Source organism: Rhinopithecus bieti, unplaced genomic scaffold (genome assembly GCF_001698545.2).
Source record: "Rhinopithecus bieti isolate Rb0 unplaced genomic scaffold, ASM169854v2 scaffold_57691, whole genome shotgun sequence".
NCBI classification, from domain to species: Eukaryota; Metazoa; Chordata; class Mammalia; order Primates; family Cercopithecidae; genus Rhinopithecus; species Rhinopithecus bieti.
This window is the reverse complement of record NW_016824383.1, coordinates 2,607,504-2,633,890: the sequence shown is the minus strand read 5'-3', so window position 1 is coordinate 2,633,890 and position 26,387 is coordinate 2,607,504. Positions and strand designations below refer to the sequence as shown.

Genomic DNA, 26,387 nt, shown 5'->3' with positions numbered 1-26,387 from the left:
TAGAGTTTCACTCTTGTTGCCCAGGCTGGAGTGTAATGGCCTGGTCTCGGCTCACTGCAACCTCCGCTTCCCAGGTTCAAGAGATTCTCCTGCCTCAGCCTCCCGGGTAGCTGGGATTACAGGTGTCCACCACCACACCTGGCTAATTTTTATATTTTTAGTAGAGACAAGGTTTCACCGTGTTGGTTAGGCTGGTCTCAAACTCCTGAGCTCAGGCAATCCGCCCACATCAGCCTCCCAAAGTGCTGGGATTACAGCTGTGAGCCACCACGCCCAGCTGGTATTTTTTCAAATCAAAGAAAAAATAATAGAGTAAATCATCCAAAACTTTCGATGGTATTTAGACTCAGTAAACTTTTCATATATGACAGATGAAGCCAAATGGTCTTTCTGTGCGGTCAGCTAGCACACAATTGTGTACCCAAGGAAAATTATAGACTGAACCAGGGAGTCCGTGGGTGCATTTCCTCAGTATTCAGCCTTCCCTTTGCCTATGTTCTAGCATTACCTCTGTCCTATAGCTTGGGTTTTGTGAATGAAATAGATAGGTGCAAAAACTCCCTGCCTCTCTGTAATATGCATAGCCCCGTGCTCTACTTGTATTCGCATGTACAAGCCATAATCTCCTGTAAAATACTCTGTGATATTTCTGAATAATAACTCTACATCCTACACAAAGGGAAAACCCCTTTATCTTTCATCTTTGAAACTATAGCAAAGGTATGAAATTACACCTGAGCTTGCCCAGCCTCAAAGTCCCGGAACAGTTATGTCTTTGACCCCCCACTTCAACTCCAGAAGAAGCAGGTCTTCCTTGTAATTGAATAGAAAACTCATTGCAGAGAAGAAGGACTTACAGGTCAAGAAACCCACAGGCTTGCTCTCATCCAAGCAAAGCACCGTAGCATTTATTTTACATTTTCACTCTTCCTTATTTAGCTCTTTTTTTTTTTTAGACAGAGTTTCACTCTTGTCACCCAGGCTGGAGCAATGGTGCGATCTCGGCTCACTGCAACCTCTGCCTCCTGGGTTCAAGCAATTCTCCTGCCTCAGCCTCCTGAGTAGCTGGGATTACAGGCTCCCACCACCACATCCAGCTAATTTTTTGTATTTTTAGTAGAGATGGGGTTTTAGCCGGACTGGTCTCGAACTCCTGACCTTAGGTGATCCTCCTGTCTCAGCCTCCCAAAGTGCTGGGATTACAGGCACCTGCCACCATGCCCAGTTAATTTTTGTGTTTTTAGTAAAGACAGGGTTTTACCATGTTGGCTAGGCTGGTCTTAAACTCCTGACCTCAAGTGATCTGCCCACCTCGGCCTCCCAAAGTGCTGGGATTACAGGCATGAGCCACCGTGCCCAGCCTGAGAAAGTTTTGAACAGTCTAAATCCATGTGCTGTGAATCCTGTTACCATCACACACCTAGGCATTTAAAATCATATTTTCAAGGCCATGTACTGAAATATTTTCTGCAAGCAGAGAGATCAAACTTGAGCATTGTTATTCTTGTAGTGGTTTCATAGTTCAAGGTCTTAGATTTAAGTCTTCCATTGATTTTGATTTGATTTTTGTATATGGAGAGAGATAGGGGTCTAGTTTCACTCCTTTGCATATGGATATCCAGTTTTCCCAGCACCATTTATTGAAGAGACTGTCTTTTCCCCAGTGTATGCTCTTGGCATCTTTGTCAAAAGTGAGTTCCCTGTAGGTGTATGGGTTTGTTTCCGGGTTCTCTATTCTGTCCCATTGGTCTAAGTGTTTGTTTTTATGCTACTACCATACTGGTTACTATAGCTCTGCAGTATAACTTGAAGTCAGGTAATGTGATTCCAAAGAAGCTAGTTAAGTAATTGAGCTGAACTGGTGCCTCAAGTCATAAGCGTGCGGAGCATTTCTTCTCAGGTTCTCTGCCTGTAATTTAGTTTGCCACACCAGATGAAGAGTGACAACTTGGTCTTGGTGTTCATGGCGGTTTCCAATCAGGCTTTGGTCATAACAGGTGAACCAGCCTGGGCCATGCTTTCCCATTCAGTTATCCTCCCCATAGTTTGCAAAGTAGCACAGATGAACGCTTTATGATTGTTGGCTAATGTTGGCTAAGCACAGACATTTCGAGACTAAACTAGACAGTCCTGAAGAGCATGTTTCACAGAAAACTAGCCCCTATGGGACCAATGGGGGCTTTCAGAGAACAAGGATTCAACATACTGAGTTTTAAAGATCTAACTGGCTTTTAATAATGATTCATGAACCAGGCACCATAGTCTGCAAAATAGACAAGGGTTCTGCTGGGCACTGCAGGACAGTTGGTTTTTGTGGCTTGAGCAGGAACAAGGAAACAGCACAGTGCCTCGAGTGGATTGGTTAACATCAGCGGACTTCGGGTGACTCTCCTTCTATGGGTTAAGCAAAGGGGACTTCCCTAGCATGTCAGTTCATGACTGGCCCCCTTTTGATTGGTTGCTGTGAATCTCCTGGGTTTTTATTTTTGTTTGGTTTGGTTTGGTTCTTTTGGGGGAAACTGGCCGGTTTGGAGAGTCAGCTATTATTTCTCTCTCCTGATATCAGAAGGTCAGATCTTAGGAGTACACAGCTGAGGTTTTGGGTTGGTGATGTGGAACCTTAGTGTGAGTGACTCCATTTTGGGTTGGTCTATTAGGGTCTCAGTGCAGGAGCTCAGTCCAAATCAATAGCCTCTCCTTGTTTTTATTTGACTTCTCCATCAACCTATTAGTGTCTCTGGTCACATCAGTCCATTCCCACGTGGGCTGCGCATTCAGCTGGGAGCTGGGAGCTTTTCCCAAGTGTGCCCTGGGCCCTGGGGTTTCTGTTGCTTGGAGCCTGATATTAAATCTCAGTGGTAAATAGTTAGAGGCAACTGTTCCTTAGTACCCAGAGCTTTCAGCTCCCTGAGCAGAAATGGGACTTGACTGTCAGTTTATAAAATAACCAAGGTGTGAAATTCATGGAACTTAGCCAACTTTCTGTTCAAAGAATTCTTGGCAGCAGTTAATACATTTTGCCCAAATATAAGATAATTCTCTTGTTCTTACAATGAGAAGGTTTTACAAAATGGCGGTTTTCTTTAGTTTACTTGAATATAAAACATAGGTGTTCGACTCTGCAACAACTTAACATTTCTTAAGGAGATATTTAAAACAACCCATGACCAGCCTCACACCACACCAATTAAATAAGTGAGAAGTTCTTCCCAGCCAGTGTTAAGAAAAATTAACGTCAAGTTTTAGGAAGGTAGACCGACTATGCAAATGCATACCTGTATGATTTAAGTTATTACATTAATTTACACACACACATTTAAAATCATAGATTAATCTAATTTAGAGATGCAGTATTTTTCCCCCGTCTCTCCTGTTTCATAAATGTTATTCACACGGCATTTCTCTGCTATCCTTGGAATAGTGTTTGTATCGTGTCACTCTGGCACAGGGCTCTACAGAGCATGTCGAGCATGTCACCCTCCCTACTGCCCACATCGTTTGAGAGAACACATTTTAAACATTTTTTATTGTGGTAAAATATACATAACTTAAAAGTTACAACTTTAACCGTTTTTAACTCTGCCACCCAGGCTGGAGTGCAGTGGCAAGATCTCAGTTCACTGCAGCCTCCACCTCCCAGGTTCAAGCGATTCTCCTGCCTCAGCCTTCCAAGAAGCTGGGATTACAGGTGCATACCACCACGCCCGTCTTATTTTGTATTTTTAGAAGAGATGGGGTTTCACCACGTTAGCCAGGCTGGTCTCGAACTCCTGACCTCAGGTGATCCATCCGCCTCGCCTCCCAAGTGCTGGGATTATAGGCATGAGCCACCGCGCCTGACCCATTTTAACCATTTTTAAGTGCACAGCTCAGTGGCATTAAGTATATTCATGGTGTTACGCAACCATCACCACCGTCCACCTCCAGAACTTTTCTGTCTTCCCATACTGAAATTCTGTACGCATTGAACGGTAACTCCCGATTCCCCGTTTCTGCTTCCTATCCCCTGACAAGGAGGCTGGGCCAACGGATATCTCACCTCCCTCCAGGTTTCTCCAGATTTGCCCCTGTTTTTCTCCCTCTTTGTCCCATCTCCAAAGAAATGGTGTCTTTTCATCATCAAGGTCCATCCCTTGCTCCTTGAATACACTCCAGGCCCAGTGGAACAGGCATCCTGTGGGGTGCATGGACAGGGTGCCTGGGAACGCCCAGGGCACAGAACCCAGACTGGGGGTTTGGAGAAGGTGTCCTAGTAAAAGTGATGTTTAAGCTGAGGCTCTACAGATAAGAGAAATTAAGCAGATGAAAGGGCTGGAGAGGTGGCATTTCAGGCCTACACAACCACACGCGTGTTCTTCAGCCATCTCCATGGCCTCACTGCCTACCTGGTATCAGCCGGCCACCACTCTGCTAGAACGGCTTTCAAAATTGCTGCTCGTCTCCTCCTCACCAAGTCTTGTCTTCACTTGGTGCTCAGAGTCCATCTCTTTCTGCAAGTTTTTTTTTGGAGATGGAGTCTCACTCAGTCACCTGGGTTGGAGTGCTGCAATCGTTTTTTTGTTTTCTGTTTTGTTTTTTTTTTGAGACAGAGTCTTGCTCTGTTACTCAGGCTGGAATGCAGTGGCGTGATCTCAGCTCACTGCAACCTCTGCCTCCAAGGTTCAGGTGATTCTCCTGCCTCACCCTCCCGAGTAGCTGGGATCACAGGCACCCACCACCACATCCAGCTAATTTTTGTACTTTTAATAGAGCCACGGTTTCACCATGTTGACCACGCTTGTCTCAAACTCCTGACCTCAGGCGATTGGCCCGCCTCGGCCTCCCAAAGTGCTAGAATTACAGGCGCGAGCCCCCGTGCCCGGCTGTTTGCTGCAACTTTTGCTTCTGCTTCCCCTGCTTTTCTTCCCCTCTCTGACCTACTTTCTCTGCTGTCCTTTCGTTCCTTCCTCTGCCACTGACGTGTCCTTCTCAGGTCCTTCTCAAGGTTGTGACCTCACAGCTGTCCTTTCACTTCCAGTCATTTCTTTCGTAATCACTTCGACATCCTTATTTTCATCTCCTGCCCTGGCTTCTCCCAGGGACCAGGACCATGCTTTCAGCTCCTGTGGGTATCTCAAGTTTGTTGTGTGTGAGCCTGCCCTTGTCTTCTCTGTCACCTCTTCACAGCTTGCTCTGCATTTCACCTCCTTTCCTGTTTTCCCCAGTGATCGCATCTCTACAGCGGCTCTCGCTTCATCCCCTTCTCTCCTAGAGGAGTGATGCGGAGTCTCATTAATCCTTGCTTATGTCATTCTTCCCCCTTCTCTGTCCGTCGCCTCCGCAAGTTCTGTTCCCCCATGCGTCCTACACTGTAGCCCGGCAGGTATTTCCTGCACTGGTCTTAGAGACCTTTGAGGATGCCCTGCTTCAGACAAGAGCCCCTCAGTGACTCCCTGTTGTCTGGAATGACATCCAGCTCCTTGGACAGGCCCCAGTCTATTCACCTGTCTCACCCCCTTCTTTTTGTTTTGTTTGTTTTTCTTAACTTCCAGCCTGATTTCTGAATCATCTCTCTCTTGCCCCTTTCATGGTCTTTGCTTAAGATTAGATGCTTCTTCCTCTCAAGTCCCCACTGTCCGGATTTCAGCAGGGTCCATCTCAAATATGTCTCTCTCCAAGAGACTGCCTCTGATTTTTTTCATCAGAAGACACCTTTCCTCTCTGGCTTCATCTGTACCCCTCTCTTGGAATTCACTATCTTGTGCCTTGCATTTTAGTTGTTTAAGTGGTCTCCATTTCCCAGCATATCTTGAGGTCAAGGATTCAGGTCCTTTTATCTTTGTGCATTGCAATATGGGGGCTTTTACATATTAGCTGCTCAATAAATAGGTGTTGAATAAAGGCATGTGTATGCTTTCATTCAGACTACAAAACCCACAAAAATCATTGGTTTCCCTATTTCACTCTTAGAAAACAAACCCACACCATAGCGCAACCTGATAATCAGAGCTAAGAACAAAGATCATGCATATTAATCTAAATTCTATCGTTATCAACTTTCACAAGTAATTCGTATTCCCTGTCTGCATCACGGGGATGATTCTGGCCGGACATTGACCTTGGTAAAATTTTCTCCCGATTATGAGAAATCAAGTCAAATATGCCAAGTAACATAGTTTCTACTTAGAGTCAAGTTCATGTTTTAGCAGGAACCTCAAATACCACAAAATCTGTCAAGTTCTAACATTTGTATCTCTCGAGAGTACCTGAAGTTCCTGTTTCTGTTTCCTCAGCCCAGGTTTCCAATTCAGTGAGCAGAACCGTGACTGTGTTGATAAAAGAGTCCACATACGTGCCCGATCCTGCAGGAGTGATGCAGATGCGAAAAGGCAGGTCTCCACATGACCTGCAGAGTAATGACTAGTGTCCCTAAAGTCACGGGGCTTCTGGGGTTAGCCTTGAAATAAAACAAAAGATTGCAAAGACAGAGATTTCTCTTTGCTCAGAGACTCACTATAATTCTCTCTTTCCATCTCTGCCTCTTCATCTGTTTCTCTCTTTCACACTCTCTCTCTGATACACAGACACACACATGCACGCACACACTCCTGAGTAAGGGAAATGTGAGAAGAAAGTACGACTTCAACTAAATGAAAAGAAATTGTATGAATTATGGTAAGCAAGTTGGTTTTTAGTTCCAGCAAAGAAATATTTAGATTGCTTAGGAGAAAAGTCTAGCTGATAACACATGGGAATGTGCCCGTGTGAAAAAAAAAAAAAAACTAGCTTTGTGGTTAGGTGAAGGTATGTACACTGCTGAGACATGGGGATGGATGAGCTTGGGATGAGGCAAAAGGCTTCTCTGAGAAGATTAAGAGAGAAAGATTGTTTAAAATGTTTAAAACACACCAGGCACAGTGACTCACACCTGTAATCCCAGCACTTAGGAAGGCTGAGGCGGGCAGATCACGAGGTCAGGAGATGGAGACCATCCTGGCCAACATGGTGAAACCCCATCTCTACTAAAAATACAAAAATTAGCTGAATGTGGTGGCACATGCCTGTAATCCCAGCTACTCAGGAGGCTGAGGCAGGAGAATGACTTGAACCTGGGAGGCAGAGATTGCAGCGAGCTGAGATTGCGCCAGTGCACTCCAGCCTGGTGACAGAGAGAGACTCCATCTCAAAAAAAAAAAAAAAAAAAAAAAGGTTAAAAAAACATTAACCCCCCGGGGTGGGAACTTTTGACAGGGGAAACTCTCAAACCCAAAAAAAAAAGGCTTAAAACACATTGACACCACGGAGTTGGCACATCTTGACAGGTGAAACTCTCAGACCCAAGAAAATAGAGGCACGTTAGAGCTGAGCTAATCCCACAGCTACCTCAATACACAAACTGGGGAATCTGAGACCCACATTGGCACTGTGCCTGAGGTTCTAAAGCCCAGGGCTTCTGACTGGCCTCTTCTGCTTCTTCAGTACTGTGGATGGGGGTGGGTGGGGGGTGACATTAGCTGATGAGAAAGATTTGGTTATAGAAAGATGGAGTTAAGATAAACGAAGATATACTGGGACTGGTCTCCTCTGCTGACTTCATGGGAAGTGCACACACACACACACCCCTCCAAGATCAGAGTAAATCCCTCACATCTCTGTAGCATGGTCCTGATTATAAAAATGGAACCCCAGTCAGAAGGGTAGAAACACGATTGTCTCTCAAGAGATTTGGACACCACTTTTTCATAGTTGGTTTTAGCTGCTTTGCGATATATACTGAAATAAATAGAAAAGGGAAAGAATTGTAACCTGGATCGACAGACAACAAGCCCTGACAGACAAAAAGCAGATAAGAAATAAAATAAGGAAAGTAACCCATAATGTAAAATAAAAATAGCACATTGTTGCTTGCATTGACACCCTTTTTTTCTTTCTTTCTTTGAGATCTTGCTGTCTTTCAGGCTGAAGTACAGTGGCTCAGTCCTAGCTCACTGCAGCCTCCAACTCCTGGGCTCAAGCGATCCTCCCATCTCAGCCACCCAAGTAGCTGGAGCTGCAGGCACAAACTATGGTGTCTAGCTGATAATTTTTAAAAATAGGGACACTAGAGCATTTAGCAAATTTGAGTGTCTGCTGTGTATCAAGCACTGTTCTGGGCACTGGGACAGCACACGGAGCAAATAAACAAAAGTCCCTGCACTCAAGGTGCTCATATTCTAGAGGCAGATGCTGGGTTCACCTCCCATTAAAATACCATTCTCAAGATCCAGTCCCTCCACCCACCCCAGCCCCCAGGGTTTTGGTGGAAATTTAAGTAAGTTGGAAGATGGATAATATCTCCATTCACATTTGGATATGATTTTAATGAAGGTTGCTTTTTGGTTTTTAGGGAGAAGAAAATGGCTTTCCAGATAGCACTGGAGATCCCCTTCCAGGTAAATGATTTATTCTAAAAATATCTGGGCTAATAGCTAGTATGACTGAATTAAAGATAATTGGAGGCCGGGGTCAGTGACTCACGCCTATAATTCCAGCACTTTGGGAGGCTGAAGTGGGTGGATCACCTGAGATCATGAGTTCAAGACCAGTCTGGCCAATATGGTGAAACCCTGTCTCTACCAAAAATACAAAAATTAGCTGGGCGTGGTGGCGGCCGCCTGTAATCCCAGCTACTTGGGAGGCTGAGGCAGGAGAATCGCTTGAACCCAGGAGGCGGAGGTTGCAGTGAGCCGAGATCGCGCCATTGCACTCCAGCCTGGACAACAGAGTGAAACTCCATCTCAAAAAATTAAATTAAAATAAAATAAAAGTAATTTGAGACTATGTTTATCATTAACTTTAAAATCTGTACTGCAGAATAGAGCAACTTTCTACTCGCAGCAAACTGCAGGGAAAGCCCTGTCTTACAAGACTTCACAAAAGCCTTCAAAGAGTATTTTCTCTGCACTACCCTTCCTTTGCATGTGAGGGGCATGGCAGGGTTCTGAATGGGGCAGGTTTAGGATCCGGCCAGTCGAGACTGAATGGATTCTCCTTCCCTCTGAGTTCTAAGAGCCATAGCATTGGTGGAGAACGTGCTGTTTGTTGCTTGGTGGAAGGGACCAGAAGCCAGCTGGGTCATCTCTCTCTGTGTGTCTTGGCTACTTGGGTAGCCAAAGGAGCCCTCCTGACATTAGGCCAGGTGTTAGTCCTGCTCCTTTTCTACTTTCAGTGTGTTTAAGCAAAGAAACATTAAAGTTTATTTCTCCCCCTCCCCTTTTTTAATCATAAGACAGATATTTTTGCAATGTTTAGATTTCTCATTAATTAATCAGAAGGGATAGGGAGTGAGGGAGTAAGCATTAAAATAAGCTAGCAAATGGCCAGGTGCGGTGGCTCACGCCTGTAATCCTGGCACTTTGGGAGGCCAAGGTGGGCAGATCACTTGAGACCAGGAGTTCGAGACCAGCATGGCCAACATGGCGAAACTCCGTCTCTACTAAAAATACAAAAATTAGCCAGGCATGGTGACAGGGACCTATAATCTGAGCTACTCGGGAGGCTGAGGCAGGAGACTTGCTTGAACCCGGGAGGCAAAGATTGCAGTGAGCTGAGATCACACTACTGCATTCCAGCCTGAGCGACAGAGCAAGACTCCGTCTCAAAAAAAATGCTAGTAAAATAATAATAATAAAAAGACCTCACCAACATTTTCTGCATCTTGTAAAGCATACATTGACTGACTGGAGTCACCAGAGTTTTGTTTATTTCTTTCTTAAGCAGGGTGGGGGACCCATAGAGACCTCAGGACAGCTATCATCAGCCCAGGTAACCAAGCTGAGAAACCAGAACATGTAGTGCATACTCAACGTTTTTTCCCCTTAGAAACATGATATTAGAAAATACACCAATACCAGCATGTGAGCAGCAGTTCTCTCTGGAAGGTGCAGTTCTAGGTGACTTTTTTTTTCATTCCGTAGATGTTTTTGTTTTGTTTTGAGATGGAGTTTCACACTCTTGTCATCCAGGCTTGAGTGCAATGGTGAGCCACCACGCCCGTCAAATTTTTGTAATTTTAGTAGAGATGGGGTTTCACCATGTTGGCCAGGCTGTTCTCAAACTCCTGACCTCAGGTGATCCAACCGCCTCGGCCTCCTAAAGTGCTGGGATTACAGGCATGAGCCACCATGCCTGGTGAGTTTTTATTTTCTTTCCACTATCCTATGTTTCTAAAATTTCTAACATGAGCTGGTATCAGAAATGCCCCTCCGCATTTAATCTGTGTATACAAATGTATATATAACAAATGATCACATGTCGGTAAGTATACCTTGCTGCATGGTAAATAACCAAGGAAATTTCTAAAAGGTTAACTGTGGTTGGCCTGGGTAACGGGAGCATTAATTTTTTCCATATGCTCATCTGAATTTTCAGATTTGCCATGACAAGCACATATTTATTTTCTAATTTAAAAAAATCTATATTTAAACTCTTTAAAGACTAACACCCCACACACTAATGTGGCACGTTAACTAAAATAAAAATGAGTACAGAAATTTGTTTAGAAATATTTATAAACCCTTCAAGGACTCTTCTGAATGATAGTCATTATTAATTAGTAGATTAATTTTAATCAGGCTTCTGATCATCTTCAAACATTTTTTACTTGTGTCAGAATGAACCACCAGAATGTTGTTTGTTTGTTTTTTGAGACGGAGTTTCACTCTTGTTGCCCAGGCTGGAGTGCAATGGTGTGGTCTCAGCTCACCAAAACCTCCACATCCTGGGTTCAAGCAATTCTCCTGCCTCAGCCTCCCAAGTAGCTGGGATTACCGGCATGCGCCACCATGCCCGGATAATTTTATTTTATTTTATTTTATTTTTTTATTTTTTATTTTTTTTGAGACGGAGTCTCGCTCTGCCGCCCAGGNCGGAGTTTCACTCTTGTTGCCCAGGCTGGAGTGCAATGGTGTGGTCTCAGCTCACCAAAACCTCCACATCCTGGGTTCAAGCAATTCTCCTGCCTCAGCCTCCCAAGTAGCTGGGATTACCGGCATGCGCCACCATGCCCGGATAATTTTATTTTATTTTATTTTATTTTTTTATTTTTTATTTTTTTTGAGACGGAGTCTCGCTCTGCCGCCCAGGCTGGAGTGCAGTGGCCCGATCTCAGCTCACTGCAAGCTCCGCCTCCTGGGTTTACGCCATTCTCCTGCCTCAGCCTCCCAAGTAGCTGGGACTACAGGCGCCCGCCACCTCGCCCGGCTAGTTTTGTATTTTTTAGTAGAGACAGGGTTTCACCATGTTAGCCAGGATGGTCTCGATCTCCTGACCTCGTGATCCGCCCGTCTCGGCCTCCCAAAGTGCTGGGATTACAGGCTTGAGCCACCACGCCCGGCTAATTTTATATTTTTAATAGAGATGGAGTTTCACCATGGTTGGTCAAGCTGGACTCGAACTCCTGACCTCAGGTGATCCACCCGCCTCAGCCTCCCAAAGTGCTGGAATTACCGGCCTCATCCACCACGCCCAGCCCAACCTGGGTCTTTTTGTATGTGAGAGTTTGCTTCTTTTTCTCACGTGCTTTCTCTACTCCAGTTTTATTCGATGACACAATTGATTTACTTGCCTGGATCCACCCAACCTGTCAGTTAGACTTCCCAGTGCTGCTGCCAACTTAATGTCTCCTTAAAAGGATAGTTTAGAGAAAACGAAATCACGTTGTTCTTCCCCTTTGGTTAAGAGATCAAACGCCCACCAAAAGCCCTTGGGTCAGTTTCTTAGTAGGTAAAAATAATTCTTCATTACTTTCCAAAAGCTGCTAACATATGACTCTTATGATGAATAATGTGGTGTGTGTGTGTTTGTGTGTGCCCCAAGTTCCAATGATTTATCAAAGCCAGAAACTGGTAATTTAACTATGTTTATTTCCAACCACATTGGAAACCACACACAGAAAAAAAAAAAAAAAGCATGATTATACCCCCTTAATAACCATTACTGCAGAAGGATGTGACTCTACTTCAACATTTGTTGATATTTTGCAGCCTCCAAATCTGATCATGTATAACCACCTGGCATAGAGTTATTTATTTATTTATTTGAGACAGAGTCTTGGTCTGTCACCCAGACTGGAGAGCAGTGGCGCGATCTCGGCTCACTGCAAGCTTTGTCTCCCAGTTCACGCCATTCTCCTGCCTCAGCCTCCTGAGTAGCTGGGACTACAGGCACCCACCACCACGCCCAGCTAATTTTTTGTATTTTTAGTAGAAATGAGGTTTCTCCGTGTTAGCCAGGATGGTCTTGATCTCCTGACCTCGTGATCCGCCCGCCTGGGCCTCCCAAAGTGCTGGGACTACAGGTATGAGCCGCCGCACCCGGCTGGGATAGAGTTATTTTATTTCAGAACCACAGTACTTAGCTATCTCTGAAGTTGCCAATATAAAATGTTTACTCTCTAATGGTTTTGAACGAACTCAAGACCTGGTTATCCCGGGGAGCATCCTTACAAATGATCTGAGAGCTAACAGTCCTCTTGCGGCAGTGGAGGGAAACACTCCCATGACAATCACTCTCCAAAAGCCAGAGGATGCAAGATAAAAGGGCACCTTCCCTGCAGGGAGGCACATTAAGTCAGTCTGTGATCCGCTGCCAACATCCTGACTGGAGCCATTTCTACACCTAACTAATCATGACGTTTGTGAATTGTGAATCTTGTTCCAATTCACAATTAACTGTTAATTGACCCATATTTTATAACCCGCCAGCCATGAACTTGTGAGTTAGATACAGACAGTAGCAGACATTCACTATTTTTTTAACAGTTTTTTTAAATGACATTAATGAGCATGCTTGATTCCTGAACTCTTCTTTACAGTATAATTTTAAAATATTTGAGTGAGAAACGATGGAAAGGAGGAGGGTGGGGGTAGAAATGTCCCATGGAAAACTGCTCATCAGGTTGTGAGTGTGGAGAAGCACTGCGTATCTGAGAACTCGTAATCATCAACAGACATGGCGTCTCACAAAGAGAGGTGGGTGTAATTCCAAAACCTGATTTTGGCAGGTGCTCCTGACTAAATACTTAACCTAGAGATGTCTTCAAGGCTGGCAGAGGTTTTCAGTCCTGGCTGCACATTAGAAGTCCCAAGGAAGCTTTTAAAAATTCCCGTGTCCTCCCTGCATCCCAGACTAATTAAACAGGATCTCCGAGGGTGGGACCACAGTCAGGGAATTGTAAATTTCCCTGGGGGGTTGGTAGGGTGGGGGGATGGGGGGGTCCATCCTATGACCAAGGTTGGGAACCACTGCTTTTTAAAAGACTGTTGGTTTGGTTTTTTGTTTTGTTTGAGACGGGTTCTTGCTCTGTCGCCCAGGCTGGAGTGCAGTGGCGTGATCTCAGCTCACTGCAACCTCCGCCTCCTGGGCTCAAACGATTCTCCTAAAAAAGGCTGTTGGTTATTAATGCTTCCCCACAGCTATTCTGTTCATTGTTGCGTGCTTCTTACCGTGTGCTAGGATGGGGGCTTTAAAGGATTACCTCATCTAATCCTCACAACCACCTTGTGAGAGAGGTGTCATTATCCCTGTTTGGAGAGTGAGACAGAGGCTTAGCAAGCTCAGTAACCTGTCCAAGTCGCACATCTGCGCGGGGTTAGCTGCCTCCAAAGCTCATGCCGTTAATCTCCATGGTACACGGTGTCCTCTCCATAGCAATCTTGCAGCTGCCTGGTTAACACCAAAAACACTTGCGTCAGCTGGTTTGAAAATTTCTAGATAGAGAGCTCTTCTTGGGCTGCTAAGAAGCCTAATTTCTCGTTTTGATTTTTTTCTTGAACTGTCACACTCCTCATTCATTTGATATGTTCATCGATATTTATTGGGCACCTGCTGTGTGCCTGGTGTGCAGCAGTGACACCAGACATCCAAAGACCTTTTCCTCGTAGAGCTTATATTCTAGTTGGGAGAGACAGACAATAAACACAGAATCAGTAAGTCATTTTATATGGTGGTAGGTGCCTTGAGAAAGATAAGCCAGGTTAATGGGATTAAGCCTGATAGGGGGAGGGTGCCACTTTAGCTCGGAAAGGGCAGTGAGACCCGAACAATGTGAAGGACCCGGCCCGTGGAGATCTAAGACAGGAGGATGCCAGGGACACGAACTTGCTGGGGCAAACACCCTGAGGCTGGACTGAGCTCAGTGTTCTAGGATGGGTGTGGGCAGTGAGGAGCAGCAGAGGAGGTGCCCTGAGAGATGGCCTGGGGCCTCTTTCTTCCCCTGCCTCCTTCAAAAAATAAAACTAGCCGGATGTGGTGGCTCACACCTGTAATCCCAACAATTTGGGGAGCTGAGGTGGGTGGATTGCTTGAGTCCAGGAGTTCAAGACCAGCCTGGGCAACATAGTGAGACCCGTTTCTACCAAAAAATAAAAATATTAGCTGGGCCTGGTGGTGTGCTCCTGTGGTCCCAGCTACTCAGGAGGCTGAGGCAGGAGCATTGCTTGAACCTGGGAGGTGGAGGCTGCAGTGAGCCATGATTGTGCCACTATACTCCAGCCTGGGTGACAGAGTGAGACTCTGTCTCTAAATAAATAAATAAATCTAAAACCTAACATCTTGGAGTGCAGTAGCACGATCATGGCTCACTGCAGCCTCAATCTCCTGGGCTAAGTGAGCTTCCCCTTCAGCCTCCTGTGTAGCTGAGACTATAGGCATGCACCACCACACCCGACTGATCAAAACCGAACATCTTCAAAGAACATTGGCATAAGACTTGGCAAAAATGGCATCTTGTCCCTCATCTCATCTAGTCCAAGAGATACAGACAATACTGCCATCTCCATTTTATAGATGAGGAGATGAGGAGTCTGACACTCCTAGAGGTTCAGTGCCCTGAGACATCAAGCCTTGAGGAAATTGGAGCATTGGGATTTGAAGAACACCATCCAAAAGGACCCAGAATCAGGATGATTTGGGATTATGCTTGTCACGGACTCAGGGCAGGGCTACCATACGTTAGGCAGAAGAATTTTGATAGTGATAATTACTGTGTTAATTGTCACTTCATCATGACAGTTACTGTGATGACAAGGAACCTGGCCCTTCTTCACCTGACAAATGTTTTCTTCGTTTGAGCCACTGCTCAAACTAGACTGACCAAGAGTAGACCTTCGGGGCTTTGGCCTTTAAAACAGGAAGTCAACATAAATGACTTGACGTGGCTTCATTCTTGCTTTGCACCAGTGGAAAATATACAGGTCAAGGGTCAAAACATGGCAAATGGGGATCCCAATTATTAGCGAATCTAAGTGAATTTTTATGTGTAATTAATTTTTCAATAACCTTCTCTTCTCCTCCCCAAACCTAGAATTAATCCATCTTTTGTATTTTAAGGCCAATTCTGTAGTATTTTCCATCAGTATCTATTTACTGCTAGCAGATATCAGCTACATTCTTTCTCCTTTAGTAGAAGTTCCCTCTTTAGGTATTAAGATGCATTAAGCGACAATAACAAATCTACCTTGTCCCCCAGGGACAATACACAGTTCTCATTCATTTGTTCGTGTGGCGGATAATTTTTGAATTTCCACTGTACAGCAACCCTGGGCTTGTTATTTGAGAAGCATCAAATAATAATCTCATTCTTTGACTGGGCGCGGCAGCTCACACCTGTAATCCCAGCACTTTGGGAGGCCAAGGCAGTGGATCACTTGAGGTTGGGCATTTGAGACCAGCCTGGCCAACATGGTGAAACCCTGTCTCTATTAAAAATATAAAAATTAGACGGGCGTGGTGGCAGGGACCTGTAATCCCAGCTACTCGGGAGGGTGAGACAGGAGAATCGCTTGAACCTGGGAAGCGGAGGTTGCAGTGAGCCAAGATCACCCCATTGCACTCCAGCCTGGGCGATAAGAGCGAGACTCCGTCTCAAAAATACAATACAATACAATACAATACAATACAATACAATACAATACAATACAATACAATACATTCTCGTTTTTCTCCATTTCTGATAAAGATTTATTTGGTCCGAAATCTTTCCTCTCTCTGAGGCATTACCCAGTTTAACCTTTCATGTATAATATATATGATAGTAATTTAAAGTATAGCAGGACAAAATGTATTTGATAGGAAAAAACTTTGCTTGCTCTGTGTTAAGTCCTCCAGAGAGCTAATTAGAGTTTGTAATTCTAAAAGGCAGCTATAGATTCGTTTATATTAGCAGTTCATGTAGATTCCAATTAAGGAAATGGTTTGTCACTTGTGTTATTGAAAACACACACAGGGCGAGCGCAGTGGCTCATGCTGGTAATCCCAGCTCTTTGGGAGGCTGAGGCGGGTGGATCATGAGGTCAGGAGTTTGAGATCAGCCTGGCCAACATGGTGAAAACCCGTCTCTACTACAAATACAAAACAAATTAGCTGGGAGTAGTGGCAGGCGCCTGTAATTTCAGCTAGGTCGGAATGCTGAGGTGGGAGAATCGCTTGAACCCAGGAGGTGGAGGTTGCAGTGAGCCGAGATGGTACCATTGCACTTCAGCTTGGGCAACAAGGGCAAGACTCCGTCTCAAAAAAAGGAAAGAAAACACACACAAACAAAAACTTTAGTAGATGTTTTGGCATATCATTTTTTAAAATAAACTGATAATGGTCGATATGATTGTTCAAAGAAATAAGAGCTTTTCATACACTCAGTTTAAAGGAACTTTCTAGGCCAGGCGTGGTGGCCCATGCCTGTAATCCCAGCACTTTGGGAGGCCGAGGCGGGTAGATCACCTGAGGTAAAGAGTTCAAGATCAGCCTGGCCAACGTGGTGAAACCCTGTCTCTACTAAAAAATACAAAAATTAGCTGGGCATGGTGGCTGGTGCCTGTAATCTCAGCAACTTGGGAGGCTGAGGCAGGAGAATGGTTGGAACCTGGGAGGCAGAAGTTGCAGTGAGCTGAGATGGTGCCATTGCACTCCAGCCCGAGCTGACAACAGCGACACTGTCTCAAAAATAAATAAATAAAGGAGCTTTACAGAAACTTTCTGATGTTTTTTCCTTCTTGACTGTAACATTGCCTACGCTAACTCTTACAAAGACAAGACGAAAGGGAACTTGAGACACCATTACATATAATTCTGGACTTAGCAATTTAAATCCTTATTTTTTTATGACATTAAAAAATGTCTATTTTAGGCCAGGCACAGTGGCTCACACCTGTAATCCCAGCACTTTGAGAGGCTGAGGGAGGCAGATTGCTTCAGCCCAGGAGTTCGAGACCAGCCTGGGGAGCATTGTGAGACCCCTGTCCCTACAACATTTTTTTTTTTTTTGAGCTGGAGTTTCGCTCATGTTGCCCAGGCTGGAGTGCAGTGGCATGGTCTCAACTCACCGCAACCTCTGCCTCCCGGGTTCAAGCAATTCTCTTGCCTCAGCCTCCCAAGTAGTTGGGATTACAGGCATGTGCCACCATGCCCAGTTAATTTTTGTATTTTTAGTAGAGATGGGGTTTCTCCATGTTGGTCAGACTGGTCTCGAACTCCCAACCTCAGGTGATCTGCCCCCCTCGGCCTCCTAAAGTACTGGGATTACAGGCATGAACCATATCGCCCAGCCTACAGAAAGTTTTAAAAAATTAGTTGGGTATGGTGGTGCATGCCAACTACTCGGGAGGCTGAAGCAGGAGGATTGCTTGAGAGGTGGAGGCTACAGTGAGCCATGATTGCAGCACTGCACTCCAACCTGGGCCACAGAGCAAGACCCTGTCTCAAAAATACATATAGTATTCAAATAAACACAATAATTATAGAAAATTGGAAAATATCCATAAGCAAAAAAAAAAAAAAAAAAAAAAAAAATTAAAAAAAACAAAAAAAAAAAAAAAAAAAAAAAAAAAAAAAATAGTCACCTGTGTTCTCATCACCCAGAATTAACCATTGTTAACATTTTTGTTATAGATCCTTCCAAACTTTTCTCCATGCTTGTGACTGTATTTATAATACACGATTTACAGGGATATAAATGAATTATTTGTCATTATAAGAATTGCATTATAGCCAGGCACAGTGGCTCACGCCTGTACTTTGGGAGGCACAGTGAGCGGATAATGAGGTCAGGAGATCGAGACCATCCTGGCTAACACAGTGAAACTTCATCTCTACTAAAAATACAAAAAATTACCCAGGCGTGGTGGCAGGGGCCTGTAGTCCCAGCTACTCGGGAGGCTGAGGCAGGAGCAGAGATGCCTGTTCTCAGGATTGTAAGGTGTTGCATGGAAATAAGAAAACTGTACAATGTTTCTCACTACAAGGCGGGGTCAGGAGATGCAAACAAAATGATGTGGGGGTTCCAAGTGAGGTGCAATTCCAGACAGCGGCCGGGAAGACTTCATGGAAAGGAGGAATCCGAGGTGGGTTTTCTAGGATGGGTAAAGTTCATTAGAGGAAGAGAAGTGCAATAGAGGAAGAGAAGTGCAATAGAGGAAGTTCGGTGAGAAGGAGAGGGAGGACATTCTGATCATGAAGGAAACATTGAAAAAGGCATGGAGACAGAAAAAGATAAGGCCTTTTATGATTTTTTAACCTACCACTTTTAAGAACCTTTAAAAGAGATTTTAAAATGAATACTTGGCACTGACAAAGGTGAAATGACTGGGCATGGTGGCTCACACCTGTAATCTCGGCACCTTGGGAGGCCGAGAGGGGAGATCACCTGAGGTCAGGAGTTTGAGACCAGCCTGGCCAACATGGTGAAACCCCATCTCTACTAAAAATACAGAAATTAGATGAGTGTGATGGCGGGTGCCTGGAATTCCAACTACTCAGGAGGCTGAGGCAGGAGAATTGCTTGAACCCAAGAGGCGGAGGTTGCTTTGAGCTGAGATTGTGCCACTGCACTCCAGCCTGGATGACAGGACGAGACTGTCTCAAAAAAAGAAAAAGAAAAGAAAAGAAAAAAAGAAATTCGTACTGTAAACTGGTACAGCCTTTCTTTCTGGAGAGCAATTTGGGGCACATGCACCAGTAGCCTTAGAAGGCTCATTCTTTTGACTTAATTATCCTGTTAGTGGTGAGATGATTAAAGATGCGGCCAAAATTTATGTGAAAGGTATGCATCTTCACTCAGGAGAATTGGGGAAAACCCTAACTGTTAATAGTTTATCCAAAATTCATATATATATAATATATACGTGTATATATGTGTCTATATATGTATTATATATGTGTGTACATATACGTATTATATATGTGTATATATGTATTATATATGTGTATATATGTATATGTGTGTATTATATATTATATATGTATATATATGTATTATATATGTGTATATGTGTGTGTATATATATACATGTGTGTGTATATGTGTGTGTGTGTATATATATATTCCAAATTTTCTACACTGAGATTAGATTAGGGATTTTGTTTTGTTTTTTGAGACAGTCCCACTCTGTTACCCAGGCTGGAGTGCAGTGGCACAGTCATAGTTCATTGTAACCTGGAACTCCTGGGTTCAAGCAATCCTCCTGCCTCAGCCTCCCAAGCAGCTGGGACTGCAGGTGCACACCATCACACTCAGCCAATTTTTAAATTTTTTTTGTGGAGATGGAGGTCTTGCTGTGTTGCCCAGGCTCGTCTTGAACTCCTGGCCTTAAGCAATCTTCCTGCCTCAGTTTCCCAAAGCACTGGAACTGTGGGCAGAAGCCACTGTACCCAGCCAGTTTTTTTTTTTTTTTTTTTTTTTAATTAAACTTTAAAAAAGAAAATGCAGGGAACTGAGTAGTCCAGTTTGGTTGAGCACAAGTTATATTGAGGCAGTCATGGAAAATAAAACAGGAAGGGAGCATGGGGAGCATGGAGTGGAAGGCTGGGACTTGGTAACTGGACAGATACAGCAGAAGAAAGTCTAAGGACCCCAGCAAAGCTTAAGTGTACATAGGGAAGTCCAGGTATTCTTAAAAGGTGCACAGAGAGAAATTTTTTTTTTTTGGAGACAGAGTCTCGCTTTGTTGCCCAGGTTGGATGGCAGTGGTGCAGTCACGGCTCACTGCCGCCTCAACCTCCTAAGCTCAAGCAATCCGCTCACCTCAGCCTCCCACGAAGCTGAGACCACAGGCATGCGCCAGCACACCCGGCTAATTTTTAGTTTTTTTTTTTGAGACAGGGTTCCACTATGTTGCATTGGCTGATTTTGAACTGTTGGGCTCAAGTGATCCTCCTGCGTCAGCCTTCCAAATTGCTGGGATTACAGGTGTGAGCCACTGTGACTGGCCAGGGAGAAATTTTGTTTTCCCAGGGTGCTTTTACTTTTCTTTTTTAATTTCCTTAGTTTATTGAGGAACAGGTGGTATTTGGTTACATGAGTAAGTTCTTTAGTGGTGATTTGTGAGATTTTGGTGCACCCATAACCCGAGCAGTACACACTGCACCCGGTTTGTATCTTTTATCCTTCACCCCCTTCCCACCTTTTCCCCCTGAGTCCCCAAAGTCTATTGTATCATTTTTTTTTTTTTTTTTTTCCTTTGACGATGGAGTTCGCTCTGTCGCCCAGGGCTGAGTGCTGTGGCGGATCTTCGTCCTGCAAGCTCTGCCTCCCCGGGTTTCCCATTCTCCTGACTCAGCTCCTGAGTAGTGGGACTCGGCACCCGCCACCTCGCCGGGCTAGGGTTTTTTGTATTTTTAGTGGAGATGGGGTTTCACCCTGTTGGGGCCGCAGGTCTCGATCTCCTGCTCGTGATCCGCCGGTCTCGGCCTCCAAAGTGCTGGGATTACAGGCTTGAGCCCACCGCGCCCGGCCTGTTGTATCAATTCCTTACGCCCTGCATATAGCTTAACTCCCACTTATGAGTGAGAACATACAATGTTTGATTTTCCATTCCTGAGTTACTTCACTTAGAACAATAGTCTTACCAGGCATGGTGGCTCACGCCTGTAATCCCAGCACTTTGGGAGGCTGAGGCAGGCAGATCACAAGGTCGGGAGATCGAGACCATCCTGGCTAACACAGTGAAACCCTGTCTCTACTAAAAATACAAAAAATTAGCCGGGTGAGGTGGCGGGCACCTGTAGTCCCAGCTACTCGGGAGGCTGAGGTAGGAGAATGGCGTGAACCCGGGAGGCAGAGCTTGCAGTGAGCCGAGTTCGCACCACTGCACTCCAGCCTGGGTGACAGAAGGAGACTCCATCTCAAAAAAAAAAGAATAATAGTCTCGAATTCCATCCAGGTTACTGCAAATGCCATTAATTAATTCCTTTTTATGGATAAATAGTATTTCATCATATATATATAAAATCAATGAGTGGATAAAGAAAATGTGATATATATATCACATTTATCACATATATCATATATATATATATCACATTTTCTTTATCCACTCATTGATTTTCATGTAGTTCTAATCGTAGAATTCATACATTTTTTTCTATCTTGCATTTTTCCCATAACATCACAAATATTTTCTAGGTTGCCATATTGTCTTCATAGTTACTTAAATAATATTCCATCAAGTAGTACAATCATTTATTTCACTAGTCCCCTAACTTTAGACATTTTGGTTGTTTTTGAAACTCAATAATGTAAATAACACCGTGATAACAATGTTTATGTAAATTGCGTATTTTGGATTCTCTCCTTAGGATGGATTCCCAGGAGTTACATTAGTAGGTCAAAGAGTATGAGCATATTTTCACGGCTCTTGTTTTATTGCCTTTGAATTTCCACTGGCCTCAAGATAGCTGGTTTGCTCCCTTATGATCACCAGAGTTACTCCCTCTGTCCAAATTCTTTACCTTCCCAAACTGGGAAGGCCATGACTCAACGTAATATATATAGTAAAGGCCATTATAACCTTCCCCAGAATTTTCCAAGCCAGTGGCCTTTCCAAGCCAAGGCCACTTTCCAAGCAAAGTGGCCTTTGGCTATTAAAATCTGAATTCAGAGGGCTCATGAGACTCAGTGTTGTTGTAGAATTTAAGCTGCTTAATTTGCTGTGTTGTTTAGACACCACTTAGTACTTTATTACAAATGACTTGTCCACGCCTCTCACCTACAAACTTTGTCCTCCTACTAACATGCCTCCTGCTCGTCAAATGAGGCTGCAGTTGAGTCTTTAAGATTCAGTAGGAAGGCGGCCCTTCCTCTGGTGTGGGCGCATGCTCTTCATGCTGAAGCTCAGCTGAAAAGCCTCCTGCTGGGTTTTCTGCCTCTTTCCCTCCCACTGCACACACCCCAGGGTGTTGGCGCCACTTCAAAGGGAGCCTGTGGGTGAAGAAAGCTCAGGTAAAGGCAGAGGGCTGATAAGGGGGCCGTAAATTTAAAAAGTAAGATTTCTGGCACTATCAACTATCGCTTGTTTTCAAATATGCATATGGAGTGGATATTCCAGTTTTCATGTCTGCGTTGTTGTTGTTGTTGTTGTTGTTGTTGTTGTTTTAAAAAAAAGACCTTTCAAAGAAGTGTGCAGTTTTGTACACGCTGACATGGTGTATTTGGTGTTAAACTGTCAGGGCTGACTGGTCACTTGGAAGGGGCAAGGGCTGAGGTGCATGCAAGTGTGAGCTGGTTACTCACGGGCACTGCAGACCTTTGTGCCTCGGAGAGAGTTCTGTTTGCTGGAGCCCTTATTCTGGCCAGCAGTGTCACAAATGCACACTGTAAGACATAGTCTTGGAAAGAAAGGGAAACTGGCTTTAAAAATTCCTACTCCTTCCAGCAAAGCAACCCATCTTTGGCTATGAAGAATAACACAGCCAGGTGCGGTGGCTCATGCCTGTAATCCCAGCACTTTGGGAGGTCAAGGTGGGCAGATCACTTGAGCCTAGGAGTTCAAGATCAGCCTGGGAAACATGGTGAAACCCCATCTCTACCAAAAAAACTAGCCAGGTTTAGTGGTACGTGCCTGTAGTCCCAGGTACTCAGGAGGCTGAGGTGGGAGGATCACCTGAGCCTGGAAGGCAGAGGTTGCAGTGAGCCAAGATCATGCCACTGCACTGCAGCCTGAGCAACAGAGTGACACCCTGTATCAAAAAAAAAAAAAAAAAAAGAGTAACACATTATTAGAAATGAGCATTCTTAGGCTGGGCGCAGCGGCTCACGCCTGTAATCCCAGCACTTTGGGAGGCCGAGGCAGGCAGATCACGAAGTCAGGAGATCGAGACCATCCTGGCTAACACGGTGAAACCCCATCTTCACTAAAAATACAAAAAATTAGCCGAGCGCGGTGACGGCGCCTGTAGTTCCAGCTACTCACGAGGCTGAGGCAGGAGAATGGCGTGAACCCGGGAGGCGGAGCTTGCAGTGAGCTGAGATCGCGCCACTGCACTCCAGCCTAGGCGACAGAGTGAGACTCCACCTCAGAAAAAAAAAAAAGAGAGAATTCTGAAATAGTCTTCCATATGATGCTTTTGACAATTCAGCAGGAAAATAAAGGATGTAAGAAATGAATGCATATGTTAGGCCTCTTGTTGACCTGTGGACTAAATTGTTTCTCCCTGCAGAGATCAGCAAGGACAACTCCTGCAAAGAAAACTGTACTTGTTCCTCCTGCTTGCTCCGGGCCCCCACCATCAGTGACTTGCTCAATGATCAGGACTTATTAGATGTGATCAGGATAAAGCTGGATCCGTGTCACCCAACGGTGAAAAACTGGAGGAATTTTGCAAGCAAATGGGGGATGTCCTATGATGAATTGTGCTTCCTGGAGCAGAGGCCACAGAGCCCCACCTTGGAGTTCCTGCTGCGGAACAGTCAGAGGACGGTGGGTCAGCTGATGGAGCTCTGCAGGCTCTACCACAGAGCCGACGTGGAGAAGGTTCTGCGCAGGTGGGTGGACGAGGAGTGGCCCAAGCGGGAGCGTGGAGACCCCTCCAGGCGCTTCTAGAGCTCTTCTTCTTCCTTCATTGGCCTCTCCGGACGTTGAAACAACCACAGGTCAAGGAGGAATGTGAATCTGTTCTTTTGTAGGAATTTAGTATAAGGACGTGTAACGGTAGACACTGGTTTTCCCCAAAGCTGGCAGTTTTGTGGAGGGGTAGCTTGTTTCGGTGGTGGATCTCTGTTTAGTTTTGCACATCTGTTTTAATTTAATATTCAAATCTGGAATTAGGAAAGCATATTTTCTAGTATCCGCTAAGGGCCAAAGTCCTACAGTCGGAATGGATTCATGCCATGATGAAAATAAAATTATCCTCTCCCTGAAATATGGCTAAAGATTTAAATAGGTCCTGAGACTGCTGATAGGCCCAGACATACCCACAGCACTATATGTAACATCTCTCCTGATCAGTGCCATTCCCACGGTTTCAAAGAAAACAGCAATGAGGAATGCTCACCTCAGTGTCTGCAGCACCCTCCACGTCTCTCCTAGGCGATGAGACCCAGTGGCTAGAAATTCACCACGTCTATTCTCAAGATCCATGCCAGGGAGATCTTTGACTCTCGTGGGAATCCCACTATTGAGGTTGATCTCTTGACCTCAAAAAGTCTCTTCAGAGCTGCTGTGCCCAGTGGTGCTTCAGCTGGTATCTGTGAGGTCCCAGAGCTCCAGGACAATGATAAGACTCACCATATGGGGAAGGGTGTCTCAAAGGCTGTTGAGTACATCAATAAAACTATTGCACCTGCCCTGGTTAGCAAGAAACTGAACGTCACAGAACAAGAGAAGATTGACAAACTGATGATCAAGATGGATGGAACAGAAAATAAATCTCAATTTGTGGGAACGCTATTCTGGGGTTTCCCTCGCCACCTGCAAAGCTGGCGCTGTTGTGAAGAGGGTTCCCCTGTACCACCACATCGCCACCTTGCCTGGCAACCCCAAAGTCATCTTGCCAGTCCCGGTGTTCAATGTCATCAATGGCAGTTCTCATGCTGGCAACAAGCTGGCCATGCAGGAGTTCATGGTCCTCCCAGTCGGTGTGGCAAACTTCAGGAAGCCATGCCCAGTGGAGCGGAGGTTTACCACAACCTGAAAAATGTCATCAAGGAGAAATAAGGGAAAGATGCCACCAGCGTGGGGGATGGAGGCGCGTTTGCTGCCCACATCCTGGAGAATAAAGAAGGCCTGGAGCTGCTGAAGACTGCGATTGGGAAAGCTGGCTACACTGATCAGGTGATCATCGGCAGGGACGCAGCGGCCTCTGACTTCTTCAGGTGTGGGAAGTGTGACCTGGAATTCAGGTCTCCCGACGACCCCGCAAGGTACATCTCACCTGACCATCTGGCTGACCTGTCCAAGTCCTTCATCAAAAACTACCCAGTGGTGTCTGTCAAAGATCCCTTTGACCAGGATGACTGGGGAGCTTGGCAGAAGTTCACGGCCAGTGCAGGAATCCAGGTAGTGAGGGATGGTCTCACGGTGACCAGCCCAAAGAGGACCGCCGAGGCCGTGAATGAGAAGGTGTGCAGCTGCCTCCTGCTCAAAGTGAACCAGATTTGCTCCATGACTGAGTCCCTTCGGGCGTGCAAGCTGGCCCAGGCCAGTGGTTGGGGTGTCATGGTGTCTCATCGTTCTGGGGAGACTGAAAATACCTTCATTGCTGACCTGGTGGTGGGGCTGTGCCCTGGGCAGCTCAAGACTGGTGCCTGTTGCTGATCTGAGTGCTTGGCCAAGTACAACCAGCTCCTCAGAACTGAAGAGGAGCTTGGCAGCAAGGCTAAGTTTGCTGGGAGGAACTTCAGAACCCCCCTGGCCAACTAAGTTGTGGGCAGGCAAGCCCTTCAGTCACCTGGTGGCTAATTAGACCCCTCCCCTCGTGTCAGCTCAGGCAACTGAAGGCCCCTGACCAACATTTGTAGGGGCCGCTGCTAGTTAGCTCCCCTCGCCCACCGCCGTGGAGTTTGCACCGCTTCTTTAGAACTTCTACAGAAGCAGGTTGCAGTGAGCCGAAATGATGCCACCGCACTCCAGTCTGGTGACAGAGCGAGACTCCATCTCAAAAAAAAAAAAAAAAAGAATTTCTACAGAAGCCAAGCTCCCTGGAGCCCTGTTGGCAGCTCTAACTTTGCGGTCATGTAATTGACCCAAATCATTGTTTTTCTCGCCTCACTTTCCACCAAGTGTCTGGAGCCATGTGACCCTCCGGTGTCACCTCCAGGGTGGCCACAGGCAAGATCCCCAGTGATTTTGTGCTCAAAATAAAAAGCCTCAGTGACCCATGAGAAAAAAGAAAAAAAACAAAAAACAGCAATGAGAAGTGACCCTGTCTTGTTGGTTTATTACTTTTTTTGTTAGAAAGTACTTTGGTGAATTAACAGGATGCTGTTACTCTTGAGAACACCTGCCCCATCTTTTTTATGCAAATATGTTTACAATCGGTGGACTATCAGTAATGTCATTTGCTCAAATATTTTTTAAAGACCTGTAGAAACTGATGATTATTGGGAAAACAGTCAGGAAGCAGTGAGGTAATCAAGGCCATGGGAATAGTGTTTGACAAAG

General features: G+C 45.2%; 1 protein-coding gene and 1 pseudogene across 3 annotated transcripts in view; both read left to right on the top strand.

Moving 5' to 3' along the window:
- EDARADD (EDAR associated via death domain) overlaps nucleotides 1–26,107 on the top strand; it is a 93,950-nt gene extending 67,843 nt beyond the window's left edge. For both annotated transcript variants that reach the window (XM_017862305.1, XM_017862306.1), the window contains 2 exons: nucleotides 8,366–8,411; nucleotides 23,446–26,107. In XM_017862305.1, the coding sequence (XP_017717794.1) occupies nucleotides 8,366–8,411; nucleotides 23,446–23,828 (429 nt within the window). In that variant the 3' untranslated portion in view covers nucleotides 23,829–26,107. The remainder of the gene's footprint in view (nucleotides 1–8,365; nucleotides 8,412–23,445) is intronic.
- Nucleotides 24,354–26,114, top strand: LOC108522232 (alpha-enolase pseudogene; annotated as a pseudogene). Its single transcript, XR_001883407.1, has one exon. The product of XR_001883407.1 is annotated as an alpha-enolase pseudogene (transcript).
- The last annotated feature ends 273 nt before the right edge of the window (nucleotides 26,115–26,387 follow it).